This window comes from Lactuca sativa, chromosome 8, assembly GCF_002870075.4.
Source record: "Lactuca sativa cultivar Salinas chromosome 8, Lsat_Salinas_v11, whole genome shotgun sequence".
In the NCBI taxonomy this organism is placed as follows: Eukaryota; Viridiplantae; Streptophyta; class Magnoliopsida; order Asterales; family Asteraceae; genus Lactuca; species Lactuca sativa.
Genome location: NC_056630.2, coordinates 143,083,276 through 143,105,783, shown reverse-complemented (window position 1 = coordinate 143,105,783; position 22,508 = coordinate 143,083,276). Strand labels below are relative to the sequence as shown.

The 22,508-nt window shown below is 39.7% G+C and overlaps 1 protein-coding gene across 4 annotated transcripts; it reads left to right on the top strand.

The window, feature by feature from the left end:
• The first annotated feature begins 15,814 nt into the window (after positions 1-15,814).
• LOC111910899 (uncharacterized) lies at positions 15,815-19,851 on the top strand. 4 transcript variants are annotated; one of them, XM_023906707.3, is made up of 6 exons: positions 15,815-16,156; positions 16,643-16,951; positions 17,021-17,121; positions 17,252-17,399; positions 17,556-17,672; positions 17,762-19,851. In XM_023906707.3, exon 6 carries the CDS (start codon positions 18,166-18,168, stop codon positions 19,159-19,161), a length of 996 nt encoding a protein of 331 aa, XP_023762475.1. In that variant the 5' UTR covers positions 15,815-16,156; positions 16,643-16,951; positions 17,021-17,121; positions 17,252-17,399; positions 17,556-17,672; positions 17,762-18,165; the 3' UTR covers positions 19,162-19,851. The 4 variants fall into 4 exon arrangements, with proteins under 4 accessions (XP_023762475.1, XP_042753747.1, XP_042753748.1 ...); XM_042897813.2 differs by having other exon boundaries at positions 17,556-19,851; XM_042897814.2 differs by having other exon boundaries at positions 17,021-17,150; positions 17,556-19,851.
• Positions 19,852-22,508: the final 2,657 nt, after the last annotated feature.

Genomic DNA, 22,508 nt, shown 5'->3' with positions numbered 1-22,508 from the left:
CCTCATGCTGCTCTCTAGATCTCGAATACACCAAAATATCATCGATAAATACAATCACTGACCGATCTAACATCGGTCTACATACCCTGTTCATGAGATCCATGAATACAGCCGGGGCGTTGGTGAGCCCAAAAGGCATCACCACAAACTCATAATGCCCATATCGCGTTCTGAATGTTGTCTTCTGTACGTCCTCATCCCACACTTTCACTTGATGATATCCCGACCTCAAGTCGATCTTGGAAAACCAAGATGCTCCCTGCAACTGATCAAATAAATCGTCGATCCTCGGTAATGGGTAACGGTTCTTGATCGTCAACTTGTTCAACTCTCGGTAATCAATGCACATCCGGTGTGAACCATCTTTCTTCTTGACGAACAGAATAGGTGCTCCCCACGGCGAGCTGCTCGGCCGAATGAATCCCTTCCCCAGCAACTCCTGAAGCTGCGAGGATAACTCTTGCATCTCTGGAGGTGCAAGACGATAAGGCACCTTAGCGATAGGCGCGGCCCCCAGAATCAAATCAATACCAAACTCCACTTGCCTCACAGGAGGTACTCCCGGCAGCTCCTCGGGAAAGATATATGGAAACTCACGCACCACCAGTACCTCCCCAACTGAACTCGGTCTCTCGGAAGTCGCTCGCGTATCCATCACATACGCCACAAAACCCTTACAGCCCTGCTGTAGACACTGCCTCGCTCTAGCGGCCGAACAAAAGGCTGATCCCGAACGCGTACCCTCGCCGTACACCGAAAGAACTCCCCCACTAGGGTCTCGTATAGTCACCAGCTGACGCTCGCAGTCGATGACTGTGCCGAATCGGCTCAACCAGTCCATGCCCACAATGACACAGACATCACCCATCGCGATAGGAATCAGGTCAATCGGAAACTCAACCCCGAAAATCTCTAACACACATCCCCGGAAGACCCCCGTGACACAAATCACTCTATCATCAGCTATGGAAACTCTCAGAGGCCGACTCAATGCCTCACGACTAACACTGATATGCTGACTAAAGGCCAAAGATACAAAAGACCGACTCGCACCCGAGTCAAATAACACTAAAGCAGGCACGGAATTCACAAGGAAGGTACCTACGCATAACCTAATATAAGCATAATATTTCAACATCAATATAAATACATGAAAAGAAACGTACCAGCCACCACATCGGGCGCAGCGTGGACTTCCTCCGCAGTCAGCTGGAAGGCTCTCCATCGAGCTCTCGGTGCCTCGGTCTTCATAGGCCGACTCTCTGTAGCTCTGATGGCGACAGGAGCAGATCCTTGAGGTGCTCCGCGCAGCTGCGGACACTCAGCCTTCTGGTGTCCAGTCTGGTTGCAGTGAAAGCACACTGCAAACCCCTTAGGGCAGTCCTTGGCCATGTGCCCCTCCTTGCCACATTTGTAGCAAGACCCCGCTCGGCAAACTCCGTCATGCCCCTTGCCGCACTTTCCGCAAGTGCGGCCCTTCTGGCTCCCTGGTCTGGGATCAGCAGGCTTGGCCCGCTTGGCGGCCGGCTACGACTGTGCCGGTCGCCGATCCCTCCCCCGAGACTCCGCCTCCTCCCTGGCCTGAGTCTCAAGCTCGATCTCCCTCTTCCGGGCATTTGCCTGAAGCTCGGCAAATGTCCGGTACGAGGAGTTCGCAGCGAACTCCCGAATATCCCGCCTCAAGGTGCTCAAGTAGCGGCTCATACGTGCCTGCTCAGTGGGCACGTGCTCAAGGCAGAACATCGCCCTCTCGTGGAACATCCTCGTGATTGCTGTAACAGACTCAGTACCCTGCTTGAGGGTCAGAAACTCCTGTGCTAAACGCTCCCTCTCCACCTGGGGAACGTACTCATCTCAAAACATGGTGGTGAACCTCTCCCAGGTCACCGCAGAAAGCTCAGCAGGTGTATAATGCGCCGTTGCAAACTTCCACCAGTCCTTCGCTCCCAAGCGAAGCTGGTTCAACGCGAATCGGACCTTCAAATGCTCAGGAGACGAGAAAGTGAAGAAGCACCCCTCAATATCAGATATCCACCTCATCGCTGCCACCGGATCCTGGGTCCCATCGAACTCTGGTGGTTTTGTGTTGCTGAATTCCCGAAATAGTAACGCATCCCCACCCTACGGCCTTGCAGCAGTCACCGCTGCGGTAGCCGCTGCAGCAGCAGCCTCAGTAAGAGCGGCATAATGCTCGTCGAACGTCTCAATCAGCGTGGTCTTTATGGACCCAAACATCTCCGGAATCTCTGCCCTGATGGCTGCAGCTACCTCCTCCTGGATGATCCGGCGGATATCCTCCTCACTGGTACCACTGCTCTCGGACGTGAAACGTGTCCTCACCATGATCTACCTCTGAAATACGACATACAATAAATTTAGAATCCCCACGAACACACTCACACTCGTCAACTCTTTCCTCCTTGATTCTTGGCATTCCAAAGATTCTTACTTGGGCTGCACCCCGCTCCGGTGCTTCCAGTAGTACGGGCCCAATACTACTGTCCGCACCGCACCAGAATATACTCCAAGTCCTCCTCTTCGGATTCCAGGTCTCAAGTACTCTATCATGCGTAGACCACTCTCTAATAGATCTCTCATAAGTCCCTCGTTGCTACCTACTCACTCTCAAGCATCTCATAGCAGCTCACCTCTCCCTAGGCTAAGGCATCACAAATCAGGCCAATCTAGTTCTAATAGAAATGCCTAGCCTACTCTAGCATGCAGATACATCATATCAATATTAACATCACATAATGTAAGGGTATTTTGGGAAATCACCGTTCGGGCGCGGGCTAATCGTACACACATCTCTTGCTCTGCGTCTTTTCAAAAATCTTTTAATCTTTTGAAAATTACATCTCAAATCCTCAGTTTGAGTTCAAATACGCCCGGAGGTGTACTCGAATCCCTCAAACTAAGGCTCTGATACCAAATTGTAACACCAAGCATTTAAAACAATTTTTCGCATTTTATAAAGGCAAAATTCATTTAATATTCATAAAAACATCATTGTTTGTAATTCATTTCATAACATATAAAAACCCCAAGATCGCATAATATAAAATCTCGTGTGTGTGCACTGATCAGGCCGGCGCCTTCCCGCGATCCTCACTAGTACCTGAAACAAATAACACCAACACTGTAAGCATAAAGCTTAGTGAGTTCCCCAAAATACCACATCAAACATATTAGCCACTCGAGGCTACAACTCTGTGGGTCCGTGCACCCATACTCTGTGAACCCTCAGGTTCTAACTCTGTAAACAAGCATAGCATAAATCACATAGAAGAATGCAGTGCAACACATAACATACATAGCATACAAATACTCTATCATATAACTCTGGTTACCTACTCAAGGTAAAGTATAGTGAGAAGACTCACCTCGCGTGTCTCGATATCTCACAACCTTGGGAATCCCTCGTGCCCGATTCTCCGAGCTCTAATCCTCCTATAACATTATATGTCCCTAGTTAACACTTTATATCTCTAATGTTGACTATCCCTAAGAAGACAACACATGTCCACTCTGGTCAACGGTCAACTTTGACCGGACTCGGCGAGCGCTAGGGCAACTCGGCGAGTCTAGACGTCCTCACCAATTCTGTAAGATTCCCTTTCTACACGTCGAGTATCCCCCTGACTCGACGAGTTCCTCCTGGAAGAATCGCGGGGCCACCCCGACTCAACTCGCCGAGTCTGAAGAACAACTCGGCGAGTCCCAGTTCGACTCAGACCACCTGTTAACCCTCTCTAACTCGCCCTGACTCACCGATCCAACCCATAACCCGGACAGGACCATTCTAAGGCAATCTTCAAGCTACTCGCCGAGTCTGTTCATCAGACTCGGCGAGTCCATGCCATGCAACCGCTCAAACTGCTTTCTAAGGTCAGATCTGCTCCGGCAATTCATAGGTCTGGCCTTCCTAGACTGGTTCATCACGTAAAGTCCTTATTTCGGTGCTCATAATACACCCCATGACTCATAATTGACGTTTTGACCTAAGGCATAAGGATTCCAATCGAAAACCTCCATTGATTCCCGAAAAACTCAGGCATGGGACACTCTGGACTTCCAAGGGTCCCAATATAGGGTTCCAATCGTTTGGGGGACTAAGGAAACACTCGATCTAGCCACAAAAGGGTTCAATAAACCCTAAATCCATATACACATCAACATAGAAGGGAACAACTCGAAAATATTACCTGAATAACGTTGCTCTGTGTCCCCAACCCTCAGAATATGGCTTCTCCTGTTGTTCCCTTAACCAAGCCTCCTCCTCCTTGCAAAATAACACTTCCAAGATCAATAATGGTCTTCTACTTTGCTCCAGATGCTCACAATCGAATTAGGGTTTCACTCAAAGGACTAGGGTGAACAACGACGGCCATAAGGCCCCTTATATATGTCCCAAACCTGGGAAGTTAGGGTTTCGCTAAACAGCGCGGACTCGCCGAGTCCATATCCGGACTCGCCGAGTCCAGTCGCGAACCCGCGACCAGATCCGCGATCCTACTCGGCGAGTCTGAGCTCCAACTCGCCGAGTCCCCTCTTAAAACACCCAAAATCATAAATATAACAATACCTGGAATTCCAGGCTGTTACAGTTTTAAACCTACAAACTTGGAGTTTTCATTCAGTTGGCGGGTTGGGTTCAATGTGAACATGAAATTAAAAAATAAATAGACCAGTAAACCGTAACTGATACCCAAACCTTTGATTTGATCACGATTCAATAACACAGTAACCTAATTGATCGGAAACACCAATAGATTCACTAAGGGGGTGTTTGGATAGTGAAAAAATGTGCTTGTTGCTTATTACTTATTTCCACTACAATAAGCTAAGTTTAAGTGTTTAGATATGAATCCTTAAAAATCAGCTTATTGTGTAACGACCCAAAAATCATGACTAAAAATTTCTTTTAAACATTACTAAAATCATATTTATAAAAACATATCACCGGTCATAACATAAATTCAGAGTATTAATTCAGAACATATTCTCTGTTATCATAGTAAACAATCCCAGGCTAACTGACTATGGTGTGTGTCATGTGATCATCCCGAGCTCTGCCATCCGCTACCGGAAGTACCTGAAACTATAAGCACGAAGCTTAGTGAGCTCCGCCAAACTACCATATACCATACAACAACATATAAAGCACACATTGGGCCTTGCCCACTGCATCGGACCAAAGTTCGGGCTGACTGGGGCCTTGCCCCCTGCATCGGACCGAAGTCCGGAACTGACTGGGACCATGTCCCCTGCATCGGACCGAAGTCCGGACTAACTGGGGCCTTGCCCCCCTGCATTGGGCCGAAGTCCGGAACTGACTAGGACCTTGTCCCCTGCATCGGACCGAAGTCCGGACTAACTGGGGCCTTGCCCTCTGCATCAGACCGAAGTTCGGAACTGACTAGGACCTTGTCCCCTGCATCGGACCGAAGTCCGGACTAACTGCATCGGACCAAAGTCCGGAACTAACTGAACATAGCATAACATAAACATATAAACTAGCATGAACACATATACTGCATACTGCATCGGACCGTAGCCCGTGACACATAACACATAATCCTGTATGAGTCACGAAGACATCAAACATACTAACTACTGCATCAGACCGAAGTCCGGAAACTACTACTAACTAAACGGGCCGACATTGTGGCCTTAGACCCATTCCTACTGGAAGGAAACTCACCTCACACTGCTGAAGTCCTGCTGAAAAAACCATAGCTGCTGGATGACAGGTTCCCGATCTGTCAATATCAAAATAACACCCAATTAATAATTGGGTTCCAACTCATAACCATAAGTCCTTACTTGGAGTAAAATACTACTTTACCCCTATCTTAGCTTGACTCAAGCCCAAGGCCTAATCCAAAGGCCCAAAAGTCTAATAATGGACCAAGGCCCAACTATGGCCCAATTTTCCAAATTGGGCCCAACCTCTATATGGACTTCCTTTAAGGCCCAATTGTTGAGTCAAGTCCAACATGTCTCATTCTAAGGGCCCAATATCATACAACCATCTAAGCCTAAACTATGGCCCGATTTTCCAAATTGGGCCCAATCCTTCATATGGGCCTTACCCTAAAGCCCAACTAATTATTCTAGTCCATTTGATTATTCTTGGATGGCCCATTAATAAACCATTTACCAAAGCTCAATCGAAAGGCCCAATTCCAAATCAAGTGTTTAATCTCTTTAGACAAAGGCTCGTAATCCTCTTTATATCTAATTGAACAAACCATAATTTTTATAAGTATTTTCCATCGCCTTTAATCATGCATTAATATTTATTTAGTCAAATATTTAATCTATCAATATATATAATAAGCCCACCAATTTCCTTGAAGTCCATATGATTTAAAACTCAATTCATCTGCCCATTTATTTATTTTTATTAAAGTTGAAGTCTAAGTCCAAATCTCCAAGCCCAACAATTAGATATAACCTAAAGCTCAAAATCATTCAAGGCATGTACCTCTTCTTCATCTCATGTAATCGGGAACAATCACCAATTCACCAGGGAGCTCCAACCGAGGGTACTCCACCAGAACTGGTTTACAGATCGCTAGGGAATCCTTCTTCGACCTCCTCTGCCATGAAATTCACCTGAGACTTTACCAAACTCAGTCCTTTCCTTGCTCATCTAAACATCTCGGGAACTAGTCCTCAATCACGAAGTGTACATGATTCCTCAAACATATATATACGAGAATGAAAATGTTATTGAATAAATTAAAACCTCAGATCGAGACATGCCTTGGAGTAGTGATTGGAAATCGCCTTCTTCAACACACCGGAAACCTTCTGAAACTTCACCGGAGGTCCTTCACTCTTCCGACGGCAACTCCAACAACTGGCAGCGGCTTCGGTGATTGGCAACTCCACCCCCTTCTCTCTTTCAGTCCCACTCCCAATTTCGTCAAGCTTCTACCCAGGGGGTCCGACGATGTGGAAGTCGGGGATGACACCCTTCTCAACTCTGATTTCTCACCTCTGATTTCTTCTTCCTCGCCCCTCATTTGAGCTCTCTACCTCTCTATCGCCACCAATTGCACACACCCCTCCTATTTATAGCTAGGGTTAAATTCATATATATATATATATATATATATATATATATATATATATATATATATATATATATATATATATATATATATATTAAGGATATTGCCTATTTCTTGAAATTTAAGAGTTATTACACCTACTGCATAATATACAATCAATTTATTCATACCTTTTAATACTCCTATCACATTTCAGTTTTACAAATTAATTGCATTAAATATTCACCTTTTCGTTTGACAAATTAATGACATTAACATTGACGTTTCATAAATTGAATAAAAAAAATAAACATACTATTTTTCTCCTCTGTCCTCTACACTCGCATTTTCCCTCAAACAAATAGCAAAAATCCTATTTTGAAAAGCCGACATTGCACCTCATCCGTATAACTCATCGTCATCATCACCATCGGTAGTGAATCACCACCCACTCTCCAACCTCACACCACTCACTGTATATGTATCTGATTGCCGTCGCCGCCGCTTACTGTGCTCTCACAACACTTTTTTCGGTGACAAGAAGCCACCACGCTCTCTCTTTCCTAAATTGTAACGTCCTAAAATTCAAGACTAAAAAAAAATTCTTTTAATAAAACATTACTTTAAGCAAATTCATCATTTCCAAACATAAACAGAGTATTAGTTTCCAAAATACATGTTCGTTATCGGAGTAAACATTCCCAGACTGTCTAAACTATGGTGTGTGCCATGCGATCACCCCAAGCTCTTCCCTCCACTACCGGAAGTACCTAAAACCAAAGCTGAAAACCGTAAGCACGAAGCTTAGTGAGTTCCCCACCCTACCACATACCATACATAACCACATACTGCACATACTGGTCCACACCCGCTATCCTGGGCCTCGCCCCTACCTCGGGCCTCGCCCGCTATAACGGCCCCGCCGCTCCAGGCCCTGCCTGGCTTCGAGCCCTGCTCGGATACAGATCTGTTTCACTTAGGCCTCGCCTGTCACAGGGCCTCGCCCACTAACATATAATAGCACGTAAACATATCACATCACATCACATAATCTAAACACATACTAACGGATCTTGTCCTAAGGCCTCGCCTATCTCTGGGCCCCGCCCTTGTCTTGCTACTGACGAGTCATGGAACCCCGTCCATACTCCTACTGATAGTGAGGTACGGGCCCAGCCCACCCTCACTCCTTCCCTAACTTGAGCCTCGCCCCTGCTCTGCTGCTACTGAGATGTGGAACACCATCCACACTCTGCTATTGGTGAGATACGGGATCTCGCCCACACTCACCTCCCTATCAGGCACATACAAGTATCACACAGACAACAAGTGTAAACTATCACATAAACCATTCCTTGGGCACCCTCCCTCTATCATTGGACCTCGTCCCGAATATCATACTAGCATACTGTGCCTAGGGCTAACCCCCGGGTCTTCTACTCATAACTACATGGGCCGGCATTGTGGTCGTAGACCCATTCATACAAAGGGAAACTCACCTGCACTAGCTGAACTGGCAGATGAACCCGCTAGCTGCTGCCCGGCGACTCTCTGAACTCCTGCTCCACTCGCTCCCCGAGCTACCAATGTCAAAGCAACACTGAGTCTAACTGACCCCCGAAAGACAACCAAGTCAACTCTGGTCAAAGTCAAAGTCCTGGTCAAAGTCAACCTTCCAGTTCAACCCTAATCGCCGAGTCACCCTATTGACTCGCCGAGTTCATATGTTCAGAGTCCTTCTCTTTGCGACTCGACTCGCCGAGTCAGTCCATGACTCGCCGAGTCTACCAATTTCCGAGTCCTGACATGTCCAACTCACCGAGTCTCCATTCGACTCACTGATTCAAGTCTCAACACGAAGGGTTTGGGGTTCCGCGACCTGACTCGCCGAGTCCAAGACAACCTTCAACAGACTCGCCAAGTTGTTCATCCAACTCGCCGAGTTCCTGCCCAACAACATCTGACTCGACGAGCTGTTCATCCCACTCGTCGAGTTTCTCCAAATCTTCATGCTACTCGCCGAGTCCACTCAAAGGACTCGCCGAGTCCATTCAGATCTCCAAACATGCAGAGGACTTTTGAGTCATGCAGGGACTCCAAACCATAGATCCATACTTCCAAAGCTCAATCCCCATGTAAAGTTGCAAACTTTACGTATAACTAAAGAGAACTAGGCTCAAAACATACTAGGGTTTGGTTTAAGGACAAAAGGGCTTCACCAACTACTCATCTTCTGATGCTTTATGACATATTGGACCATCCTAACACTAGATCTGAAGTGGCAACAACATATCTAAGCCCCTACACTCGAATTGGGTCTCAATCAACCATAAAACCCCTAAATCTCATAAGAAAAATAGATCTAGATGCAAAGAAGGGAAAATGGCAGCTTAATACCTCCAAGATGAACACAAACTGAAGTAGATCTCGGATATACACCTCTCCTTTGAAGCAACCTTCTTGATCTTCAAGTTCCTTTCCAAAATTTCCTTCCTCCAAAGCTATTTCTCTCAAATGATGGAAGCTCACACGAAATCTAGGGTTTACAGGTTCTCTAGGATGATATGGAGGCTGAGGGAGGGACATAACACCCTTTATATAGGATACAACTCCCAGAATTAGGGTTTTCCTCGCACAGACCAGACTCGTCGAGTCTCCTTAGCCGACTCTCCGAGTCGGTCACTTACTCCTCGACCCGGATCCCGCTCGGACTCGCCGAGTTCCTCCTTGGACTCGCCGAGTCTCCCCTTAAAATTAGGTTTTTTCTTTCCTTTCTTGGCCTTCAAAACTTTGGGTGTTCCATTAATCATTTTCGTCTTTAATAGATGTTGGTTAACCTCCTATTTCATCTTTTCCTCTTCGTATGCAATCAATTTAAATATAAAACGTATTCTTAGCAGTTATGTGAATGAAGTATTGGTGATTTTTATTATTAGCTTTATATTTCAACTTTTTTCTTAAATAACATCAGGAAACTTGAAGCATATTTTATGTCAAATGATATAAGGGAGGCCTTGGTGGTGAATATGAAATCCCTTACTGTGAAAAAAAATGCTAACTTTAACAAGGTTGTAACATGCTTCATATCTAACTCAACAGTAAGAATTCTTTGGTATCGTATACTCCTGTTTTTTATAATATATATATATATATATATATATATATATATATATATACTCAAGTAGTTATATTTTGTAGTGTATGTACATTGGTAACCCAATTACCAGCATGTTAGAATCAAAATTATGTGTCAAATTCAAAGTTTTGGTCAAGAAGCCATATACATAGCTTTAACACTTTATAATATCTCTGTTTATTTGTTTTTTTGGTCAAGAAGCCATATACACAGCATGTATTTTTTGAAATTATGTGTCAAATTCAAAATTTTGTTTGGTTCTTTAATTTTAGCTCAAGTTTTATGTTTGTACTTATGATATGATTCAATAATATGTTTCATAATATAATTTGTTTGCCTCTTTAAGTTTAACACCTATGCTCAATGAAATCTCTATACTCCAGTGAAATAACACTTATAGTGAAATAACACCTGAAGGTCCCAAGATTGCAAATCTTGATAATATTTTCTTTAATAGAAAGAACATAACTATTGTAAGTATCATGCTTCTTGGTTAAATCTTTTCTACATAATTAGGATTATATATTTTGTCTAACAAATCTTATTAATCAACTCTTGTTTTGGTTGAATTGAAGAAGCCTGAACAAGAAACTCGCATCCTGGAGGTTTAATCTTTAATGTTTTTATGTATTCTTACATAAAATTTCTACTTTTATTGGTTATTTTACTGATTTTGTATATCTATGATTGAATTGAAAAAGCTTGAACACTAGGTGTAGATCATTTGGTGTGCAAAAACTAGTCAACAGAATAGAAGAGGGAAGCGAGGTAGTCGAAACAAAGAAAAGAATTTGCGAAAAGGAAGTGTCTATAAGTAGTTTTGAGGATCTGGTATAGAGGAACAAGATTATGCATATCACCAAAATCAGTTATTATTTATTTATTTTTATTCATCTTGTTTTACTTCAGGTCATTTGCTTCACTAGAAACAAAAAGTAGATAATTTTCACTGTTAATGTATTTCTTTTGGTGTTTTATGTTTAGAGAAATGAATGACAACTCTTCTCCATTAGGTCCAAAAGTTGAAACCGACATGTTGTAGTGGCTGCTTAGTAAGGTCTTTGACCAATTAGGAACTACTTGCCAATAAATTTGATTATAAACCATATTATTTATAGGTTTGTTGTCAACTTTGCTTATATTGTTAAGGTTGTTTTCCAAATCAAGTGTGTCAAGCATTACTGACTGAAGTTCATCACTTTCCATATTAAGTGTATCAAATAATGAATTTGTACGTTTGTTTGGTAACTTTACTTGATTATTACTTTGGTACTCATTAAATGTTAAACTATCTCCTACTTTACAAATAGAAGCAAGTTATCTCATCTATTAAATAAAAAGATAATAATTTGTTATTTTTTTTATTTTATAAAATAAATTAAACCTTCTAAATTATTTAGCTATTTTCTCATATACAAAATTTATACTAATAAAATATAAATTAGTTCTTTAAAGGGCAATAACCATATTTCTTTACAGGAATAAATATATTATCTAGAAGTATATCTAATTCCATATTTCAAAATTATTTTGATAACTATATACCAAACATGTGTTTTAATGACTTAAGAAATTCATTTGCAAATGTAAATCACCATCTTCTTTAACATTTCTTTATCTTAGTTGTGATAAAGATTTTTATATTTTGAATTTGAACTTTCTTGCCGAATATATCATCGAGTATAGTTGTTGTCTTTGAACAATATTTTGTAAATAAATTCTTATAGTAACTTACTTTTATTTTTTATCCAAAACAATCTTCAATGTTTACTTCCAACCAATTATAGTAGGGTGTTTTTATTTTATACATAGAACATCAACATCAAATAACTTTTTATTCAAAACAACGTACATCATAAATAATATTTTGATGTTGTTATTTGTAATATGACATATTTATGAAAAAAAAAATTATGGGCAGACACGAAACTATAAGAAATTTTTTATTATTGCATCTTACTTTCATTTTCTATTTTTATCGTCTAACCGAAAGAAACTGTTAAACTATCGACTCTTATTTCACGATCTACATTTTTTATTTTTAAATTTTGAAAGATTTCAAAATTTCAAATATTACATCCAAAATCTCAAAATTTCTAAATTTCATATATTTATTTTCTTAGAATATATAAATTTTTAAATAGTTTTTTTTAATAAATACAATAAAAGATATATGTCTATATGTCAATTAGTTCCTTGACCTCAATCGATTGCCTAGACCAATTAAGGAACTCTACCTAAGTGTTGATTTATCTGTTACCTGTCTGTTGTGACAAAAAAACAACATAAATCATAATTATACTGAAAAAAAATATATTTAATCGGGTTTGTAATCAAGAGTTATTATTTTAACATTTGCACAGTTTCACACGGTGATTGTAGAAAAAAAAAGGCCTAATGATGTAACACAACTTGATATAAATGTACAAAAAGGCTTGTATATGTGCAACATGATTATTATTTTATCATAAAGTATACTTCATCTAAATAAATTGTTTTATCAAATGTGGTGTATTAAAAAATGTTGCACAATTAGTAATGCACAATCAATCATGTCTTCATGTATATTTATAAAGAATTCTAACTTTTTATTTTTATTTTTTTTATTAATTTAATTTCCACTACCATGACTTTTACTGATAATTGTTTATATGTAGTAAACTATTTGTGCAAAAGAATTAATTGTCTCTACAACTTAATTTTTGAATAAAATATCTGCACCCGGCGCTTGGCGTGGGTAAACGGCTAATATATATATATATATATATATATATATATATATATATATATATATATATATATATATATATATATATATATATATATATATATTGGGAAATGATATAAATGCCCTACAAACTTTCTAGAGTTTACTCATTTAGTCCCTAAAGTTCTTGTCGGACTTTATGGGTCCCTAAACTAGGATATAACCTGCTCTTTTAGTCCCTGTCAACCTATAATAGCCGGTTCAATGACCTTTTAGACCAAAAAAACTCACATTGTGCCCCTATAAAGCCAAAAAATAAGTTCGGGGATCAATATGTAACAAATAATGATTTAAGTGATAACTATGTTATAAAAATGCAACCCTCGCTTTTACGAATTTTCAACTTAAAAACATAGGAAATAATCATATGTGTAAGGACGCATCTCTTAAGATCCGGATAGAACAAGTACTAGAACAACCTCTCCGGAAAAGGTCGCCAAGGCTTGAGGCATTGCGTTACATACCCATGTATCAAAAAGAAGCTTCCCATAATGAGGCCTTACAATAGTTTTCCATGTTGGATTTCAATTTACATCAATCCTTGCATAAAAGGAGCTCAGCCAAATCAGCAAGTACGTAACCTAACAACTTCTATAGTTTTCTAATGTAAATGGACAGAGAACGAGTGAAACCTTGGTAATAATATTAGCTAGACCAATCATATTGATTAGATCAAAGGGTACACACTTAATCAATCAGTCCAATTAACTATTGTCCTTAATTTGTTAATCTCCTCATTTAATTTTTTCATGGCGGGCCATGCACCTTCATGTATCTATATAGATGGTGGAAGAATTTAGATTTAGAAAACAAACTACCTTATGTTCGCGACAGATTGGTAGAAGGCTACTTTTGGATATTGGCAGTCTATTTTGAACCTCAATATTTAGATGCTAGGATTTTTCTAATGAAACATGCAATCTTGCTATCATATTGGATGACACGTATGATAACTTGTATACAAATTAAAGTGATTATGAAAATAATAATCTAATTATCAAGCGTTTCACTCATTTGTCGACCATGTGAAAGAGTGCACTTGAATTCTCCTAACTGAAACAACATTTTGACTATTTGATCTCCGAACTTATTTTTTTGGCTTTATAGGGGCACAATGTGAGTTTTTTTGGTCTAAAAGGTCACTAAACCGGCTATTACAGGTTGACAGGGACTAAAAGAGCAGGTCATATCCTAGTTTACGGACCCATAAAGCCCGAAAAAAAAACTTTAAGGACTAAATGGGTAAACCCTAGAAAGTTTGTAGGGTATTTATGTCATTTTCCCATATATATTTGGTGGATGCAGGTGTAAGGTGTTGCAATCCAAACAAGAGTAGCACATCCACACCCACTATGTTGCGTACAGGGAACCAGAGATCAAATTTTCCATTAATGGACAGAAGTAGCCCCTGCAGTTTAGTCACTTGGATAATATAACCCCTCAAACTTAGTTTCTATACAAAATAAGTTTGAATTTTACTAAACATCCCCTAACTCCCAAAATCTCTTCAAATTAAGCCCTAATAATTACCATTTAGCCCTGCCTTCCATAATACTTACAAATTAAATCTGAATTTTACACTTTTAACCCCCAGCTTCTATAATTATGACTTTTAACTCCTCGAAACTAACACCTTGCTCAATTATTATTAATTTTAGAGCTTCTATGCATTTATTTATTTATTTTATAAACGGGGTGTTACATATTGTGATAAGGATAAGCTAAATAAGCTGATTTTAATAAGCATCTTCCCCCTTCTTATTGCTTATTCCCATCGCAAATAAGCTAATAAGCTATAATCTAATTTATCCAACCCAAACACGACCCATTTATATATATAGGTCACGGGTTGGCGGGTTTGGAACAAAAACCCATATATGACCCGCTAACCCATTTATTTATACGGGTTCACAGGTTGGCGGGTTCGTGGGTCAGATTTGGGTTCGTGGGTCAGATTCCATAAATAAAATTGACAATTAAACATGAATAAATTCTTGATGGTTGATGCAAACATATCTGAATTTTAGACACTTAAGTCTTAAACATCCAAATGAAAATCAAAAACATTCTTAGAAACATGTTCAAACTAAACATTAATACAAACATAGATAATTCAAGTGTTAAAGTACTAGCCACAATTCCCATTTTCTTCTCCCAAAAAACAAAGTCAATTCTCCAACACCATTTCGATTCCTGATTTCGATCACAGAGTAACAGAGGGGAGAGTGGGACTATGGGAGATCGGGACACTGGAAGTCTGGAAGAGGGAGATATGCTCATACGCGATTTGATTTTGAGAAGCACGAGTCAAAATGTCAAAACAGTCAAATGGTCTATGAATCAATGGGATATATTATATAATATTTATTAAATATTAATACTTGATACATAAATACATTTAAAAATAAAATAATTTTTTTATTAAAATTATACACGAGTTGGCTGGTCAACCCGTTTATTTTTTGAGAAACTCATATATGACCCGTTTAATAAACGGGTTGGCGGGTTGCCAGGTTGAAAAAATCAACCCAAACTCATTTATTTCGTGTCGTATCGAGAAAGCACGAGTCAAAATGTCAAAACAGTCAAATGGTCTATGAATCAATGGGATATATTATATAATATTTATTAAATATTAATACTTGATACATAAATACATTTAAAAATAAAATAATTTTTTTATTAAAAATATACACGAGTTGGCTGGTCAACCCGTTTATTTTTTGAGAAACTCATATATGACCCGTTTAATAAACGGGTTGGCGGGTCAACCCAAACTCATTTATTTCGTGTCGTATCGAGAATGGCCGGCTCTTGGAACAATTTTTCTTTAACATTCCTCACATTCCCTCCCTTCCTCCCATTTATCACCTTAAATAGAAGGGAAGCGGTGGCTGATGCGACTCTTTTAACAGAACCGCCGGAGAATGCGTTTTGATTTTTTATTTCCTTTGCTGGAAAACAAGTGTCGCTTTTCAAAGCTTCGCCTTTTGATTTTTAATTCTCACCGGAGAAGGAATCAATGACTATCTCAAAATCAGAGGCAGTTTAGTAGAGAACCGTTCCTCTTCCATCAATTCCAACTGAGATTCATCTTCAAAGTCATCCGACTTCTTCAACTTTCCAAAATGAAAGTCTCATCGGACTTCTGATCCTAATAGCGATTTCTTCCCCAATGCGTATCAGCTCCAGGTAATTACTTTCGATGCACTCAGCCATACATAAATTTTTTGCTATTGGATTAACATGGTCCGAAATCACCACTTTCCTCACTTGCAATCTTAGTATACAACACCACCGTTTTTTTTTACTGAACCAAGTGTTTAGCCCTTTCTCCCACATTACTCTGCTAGTATCTTCTGAATGCCTCCACTTGCGTATGAGATGCGTTTGAACTTTGCAACATCTACATAAGTTTGTAGTAATCAATCCATATTCTGTATTGAGCTTGATTTGAGAACAAAATCATTGCAATCGAGGGCCTTGATGAAGTGATCAAAACCTAATGTTTTCCCCTTTTAGTTCAATTTTCAACCATGGGCTATCACGCAGGCTGATCACATAACTATTCTGAATTGACCTCAAGTCATGAACTTGGACAGTATTTACTGTTGTGCTATAAAATATACGAAAGCTATAGGTTTGAATCCTGACGATTGAGAATCACTAATCATGCAGACTGATTTGGAAGAAGCAAAAGGACATGAAATCCTGAAATTACAAAACTCCCTGCAATCTATACATGCTATTGTTCACGAAACATATGCATTGCTTACCAAAGATAAGGAACGTGAATCTGCACAGAAAGCAGTCGAAGAAGCATCTGCTATTGTTCAAGAAACAACCCCAATCCATGTAGAAGATACTGAAAAGATTGACAAATTAAGTGCAGAAGTGGAAAAATTGAAGGTGATGTTGGTAACCAAGGAAAGTGAATCTGCACAGAAAAAGATTTACAATTTAAGTGCAGAAGTGGAAGAACTGAAGGTAATGTTTACTGTTTAGTTCCCCTTTCACATCTCAATCTACTAATAAGACATAACTGTTGGGCTTCAGAGTTTGTTAGAATCAGAGAGAAACCGGGCTAATGGATATGAAAAGAAGTGCACCGAAGCCCTTGAAACAATTGAAATTAAGCAGCAGAAGTTGGAAGAAAGGTGAAACAACTTGAAGAATCTTTGATTTTGTATGTTACACCTAAATTCATCATAGTAACATAACAATATTTCTTGTTTACATATTCTCTCTTTTATTAAGCTACTCTGACAGAGTACTTGTGCTTGTTAGGCATGAGGAGAAGCTCAGCGACTTAATAGCCAAATATCCTCTTGTACGTTTCAAGCATGAGTTAATAGCATATGTGGAAAGAATATATTGGTGGGTATGTTACAACTTAAAGGAAGAGATTTCTCCCTTGCTTGAATTGTGCATTCAGGTACTTCACTTTATTTACTGCTATTATTATTGTTTTTATTTTATTTAAATGCCTTTGAAACTTTTGAACATGTTATTTGTGAATGTTATTAGCAATTTTGCTCAGCGTATAAAATTTCTATATATATAATCAAACATTTCATGTCTTGTGATACAGCATACCTTTCACTGCTGATGAGCTCTCCAAATCAATGGATGAGATGGATATAGAAGATGACGAGTCACCACCACTTGTTCGTGCTAATTCGGGTTTCAGTTTCTTATGGGATGATAGGTTAGTGAATTCATTAGTAGGTTTTACTTACATATGCCATTTGGAGTACGTTATGCATAGATTTTGACATTTGAGTGAATTGTTATTAGTGTGTGCTGATGGAGACAAAACTGGATCAAGTTGGGGCAACAAAAATGTTATGAATCATATGGATAATAAGTATTTTAATTTCTGGAAAGTATCTTATTTTAGGAAATTATCTTGTTTCAGTTTTTACATTTGGTAATTAGGATCATTTAGTATTTGAGTTGATTTGGGTGATCTTGTTTCCTTATTAGAGTCCTTTGTTTATCCCTATTTAAAGGGTAGTCGTTCATGAAATAAAATTATGCTTGAAGTCAATTGTTTTTAATATCTTAGAATAGTTTAACCTAGTCTCCTCTCAATAGGAGATTAGGTGTTAGTAATACTCACGGCTGTAGGAAGCACAACAGGTCCTGTCACGAGATCTAGATCCTGGGTCATAACAAATTTGGTATCAGAGCCACTCGTGATGGCGACTCCTGCAGAAGATTTGATGAAAAAGTTGGAGGAATTCATGATTCGACAGGAACAGAGCAATAACGAGATTAAAGGGGCGATTGCAGACTTACAAGCTAAATATGTGTCCCTGGAAGAAGGTTTGTCAAAACAGACAAACTCTAAAAACAGATCAGAAGCTAGCGTGGAGGAAGAAGGTGAACACCAATTTGAAGACAACAACGAACCCAGCCAGGGTAGAGGCAAGGGTATTAATTTGGGCGCGCAAGGAAGGGGATTCATATCCTCAAAGGGGGTAGGACGGGGACGAGGAGAGTTTGGGATAAACCCTAACAACGCAGGGAAAGCACATGAATCAGAATCATGGAGGAGTACTTACCAACCGAAGTTCAAATATAAGTGGGATCCTTTAAAAGGTGAAGCGTCAACACATAATCGAAAAGTTGATCAAGAGCCTATGTATCAAAGGAGGACAGAACCAGTACAGGGGTTCAAAATATGGGACGAAACTGATGAAGTCAATGGGTATAAAGCAACTAGGGTGCCGAAATTTACAAAGATGGAGTTTCCAACTTATGATGGCAAGGACGACCCCCTGGCTTGGCTACAGAAGTGCGAAGATTTCTTTCAAGAACAACAAACTCCAACTGAAGCATGGGTTCGTCAGGCAACCTTTGTTCTTCAAGGCAAGGCAAGCGACTGGTATCGGAATTTGAGGCGGATGAAAGGACAGCCAACCTGGAACGAGTTTGTGGAGGAGTGCAAAATTCGTTTTGGGCCTCCGATGAGTATGAGCCCGCTAGGAGAACTAACGCAAATCATGCAAACCGGCACGGTGGAAGACTATTGTGCAAGTTTCGAGTCTCTATTAGGAAGAACGACCGGAGTAACTCCAGAACAAAGCATGTGGCATTTTTGTGCGGGGCTAATAAATGTGATAAGATATAAGGTTGAATTTGCGAGACCCATAACTCTATACTATGCCATGAATCTAGCTAGATTGAGCTAAGGGTGGCCGAAGCAGGACAACCAATAGGGGTCGGGCCTACAGGAAACCAAACCTCGGCTGGAAGCCAAAAACGAGAGTCTGCAGGAAAAGGGGGAGCTGGAAACTACAAAACTGAAACACTAAATCCGGCCTGGAAAAAACTAACGGCTGTAGAAATGGCAGAGAGGCGGGCAAAAGGCTTGTGCTTCAACTGTGATGAAATATTCTCGATTGGGCATAAATGTGCCAAGCTCTTTTGCATCATGATGGACAACGAGGAAGATGACGCTAATGGATGACTATTGAGCTTGAGGACAAGCTCAATGCGTAGGAGGGGAGTAATGTTATGAATCATACGGATAATAAGTATTTTAATTTCTGGAAAGTATCTTATTTTAGGAAATTATCTTGTTTCAGTTTTTACATTTGGTAATTAGGATCATTTAGTATTTGAGTTGATTTGGGTGATCTTGTTTCCTTATTAGAGTCCTTTGTTTATCCCTATTTAAAGGGTAGTCGTTCATGAAATAAAATTATGCTTGAAGTCAATCGTTTTTAATATCTTAGAATAGTTTAACCTAGTCTCCTCTCAATAGGAGATTAGGTGTTAGTAATACTCACGGCTGTAGGAAGCACAACAGGTCCTGTCACGAGATCTAGATCCCGGGTCATAACAAAAAATTAATAATATTGGTAACGATACGTAAACATCTAAATGCTAAAGCTAAGTCATCTAAAATCGTAATGCATAAAAGTAAGAAATGATCTGCATAAAAACCTAACGAAATACTACTAAATAAACTTTCATCAAATCACATCACTACTCTTAGTCCCTACTAGGGATGCGCGTTTGGACCGAATACCCGAACCGAAACCGAAACCCGGACCGGACCGACCTGTACTAGGACCGAATAAGTTATTTGGGTCGGTTCTCGGGTATCTATTTTTGCCCAATTCAGGTTTCGGGTTATTCGGTCCGGGTTACATGAGTAAAGGTTTAATCGGGCCAAAAAGACTGACTTGGATAGTGAATAGTCACTTGAACCGAATAACCCAAATAAACCAAAATGACCTGAATAACCCAAGTAAAGAAATTCTATATTTAGTTCAATAAAAAAAATATTAAATTAATATTTTTTTTATTGAACTAATTATAGAATTTCCTTATTTGGGTTATTCGAACCATTTTGGTTTATTTGGGTTATTCGGGTCATTTCGGTTTATTTGGGTTATGCAGTTCAAAAACTTAGTGTAAATGTTTATTTGGGGTATTTCGGTCCTTTCTGGTTAATAACCAAACCGAAACCCGTATTACAGGAACCGAACTGGTCCCTATTAGTATAATTGGTCCGGGTTTTGGTTCCCACTTTTCATCCAATTCGGGTTTCGGGTTATTCGGGTTCAGGTCGGTTCCAGACCGAAGCACATCCCTACCGAAGCACATCCCTAATACCTACTTCATTTAAACATATGCTCTAAATATTAGAGAAGCAACGAGATTCTAGGCATCCAATCGACAACATGTTTCCAAGCGCCAGCAGACGTTTCGATTTTCTTTGGGAAATTGAAGACGATCAATGGTCTTTTGGCGCTAAGTTTTCATTGCCCTGCTTTTTCACATATCAGATAACAAGACATGGGCTAATTTTTTTGGGCCATATATACATAATGGACTTATTTTATGCCCCTAAAAATGTGTTGCCCTGGGCCTAAGCCTAGGTCGCCGGCCGGGCCTGATACCAATCCAAACACCCTATATATGGCCTAGTTGGAATAACAATTTTAAACATTTCGAAACTAGAAAGCCATCATCAAAATGCAGAAGTCTCATAATTTCACCATCTTTAAAAATAAATAAAATATTGTTCAAAAAGTACCAGGGATAATCCAATCAATCTTAGAGACAAGTAATATGATAATTTGTTAAACGTGACTTAAGAATTGACGATTACCAACGCACGAAGCATATCGAGATCGACATCCACTTTGTTCGAGAAAAAGCTCGCATGGGTTCCCTTCGTGTTCTTCATGTTCTTGCCGATTACCAATAAGCCGATATATTTACCATAGGGTTACCTCGTCAGCTATTCACCCGCTTCCGTTCCAGTCTCTCTATTCGGCCAACCAACCAACCATTCGACTGCGGGGGAGTATTAACTGAAATATACACCCTTTGTATATTTCCGATTTTATATTAATTGTGTAATTAATGTGAATTATTCCTTATTTATTTAGCCTAGATTTTCCCTAATTTCCTTTTGTACACTGGGTATTAATCCTCTTATTGATCAATGAAAGGCATCATTCCTTTGTGAATTATACTTACAAGTGCTAATAGTCGATGAATAGGAGGAGGGAAACAGTGAAGAAGATGTAATGGAACACGCACGCCTTGACGAAATCGAGGTATCCCTTAATTCAGTAAGCGGTCTCACACCACCTCCAACCATGAAGGTTAAGGGTTACATTGGTGGGTTACTGGTACTAGTTTTAATCGATAGTGGAGCAACTCACAACTTCATTTCCAAACAAATGATCGATAAATTAGGAATGAAGGTCTCGGGAGCCAGTGCAGTACAGTGCAGTACAGGTAAGACTCGGTAATGACATGTGGGAGAAGAGTCAAGGAACAAGCAAGGGAGTCATATTAAACCTGCCAAAATTACAAATAGTTGAAGAATTCTACCCGCTTATTGGGAGGGTCTGATATTATTTTGGGTATTACTTGGCTGCAAACACTAGGTGACATGACTGTGAATTAGAAAGAACTATGGATGAAGTTTTGGGTCGCAATTCGCCAAATCACTATTACGGGAGATCCAAGCTTAGCAAAGGCGATGGTTTCGTGTAAATCCATGCTTAAGTTATGTCAAAAAGAAGACACAAGCTTTCTAGTCCACATGAATGCGACTGAGATTTCCTCACCAAACCCATTACCTCCACAGGTCATTCAGAAAGTTCTTGAGAGATTCAAACCTATTTTTCATATGCCAACTGGTTTGCCTCCTCATAGCAACCATGAACACGCGATCACTCTCCACGAACACGAAGGCACCACTCCGAGAAACTAATCTATGAGATGCTCCATGCGGGTATAATTCATCCAAGTACGAGTCCTTTCTCTAGTCTGGTATTATTAGTAAAAAAGAAAGACGGTAGTTGGAGGTTTTGTGTTGACTACCGGGCATTTAATAAAGCACTTATTCTTGATAAGTTTCCCATTCCGGTCATTGACAAGCTGCTCGATGAATTACATGGAGTTACTATTTTTTCCAAGCTCGATCTAAAATATGTTCGATGAATTACATGGAGCTACTATTTTTTCAAAACTCGATCTAAAAACCAGGGTATCATCAAATACGCATAAA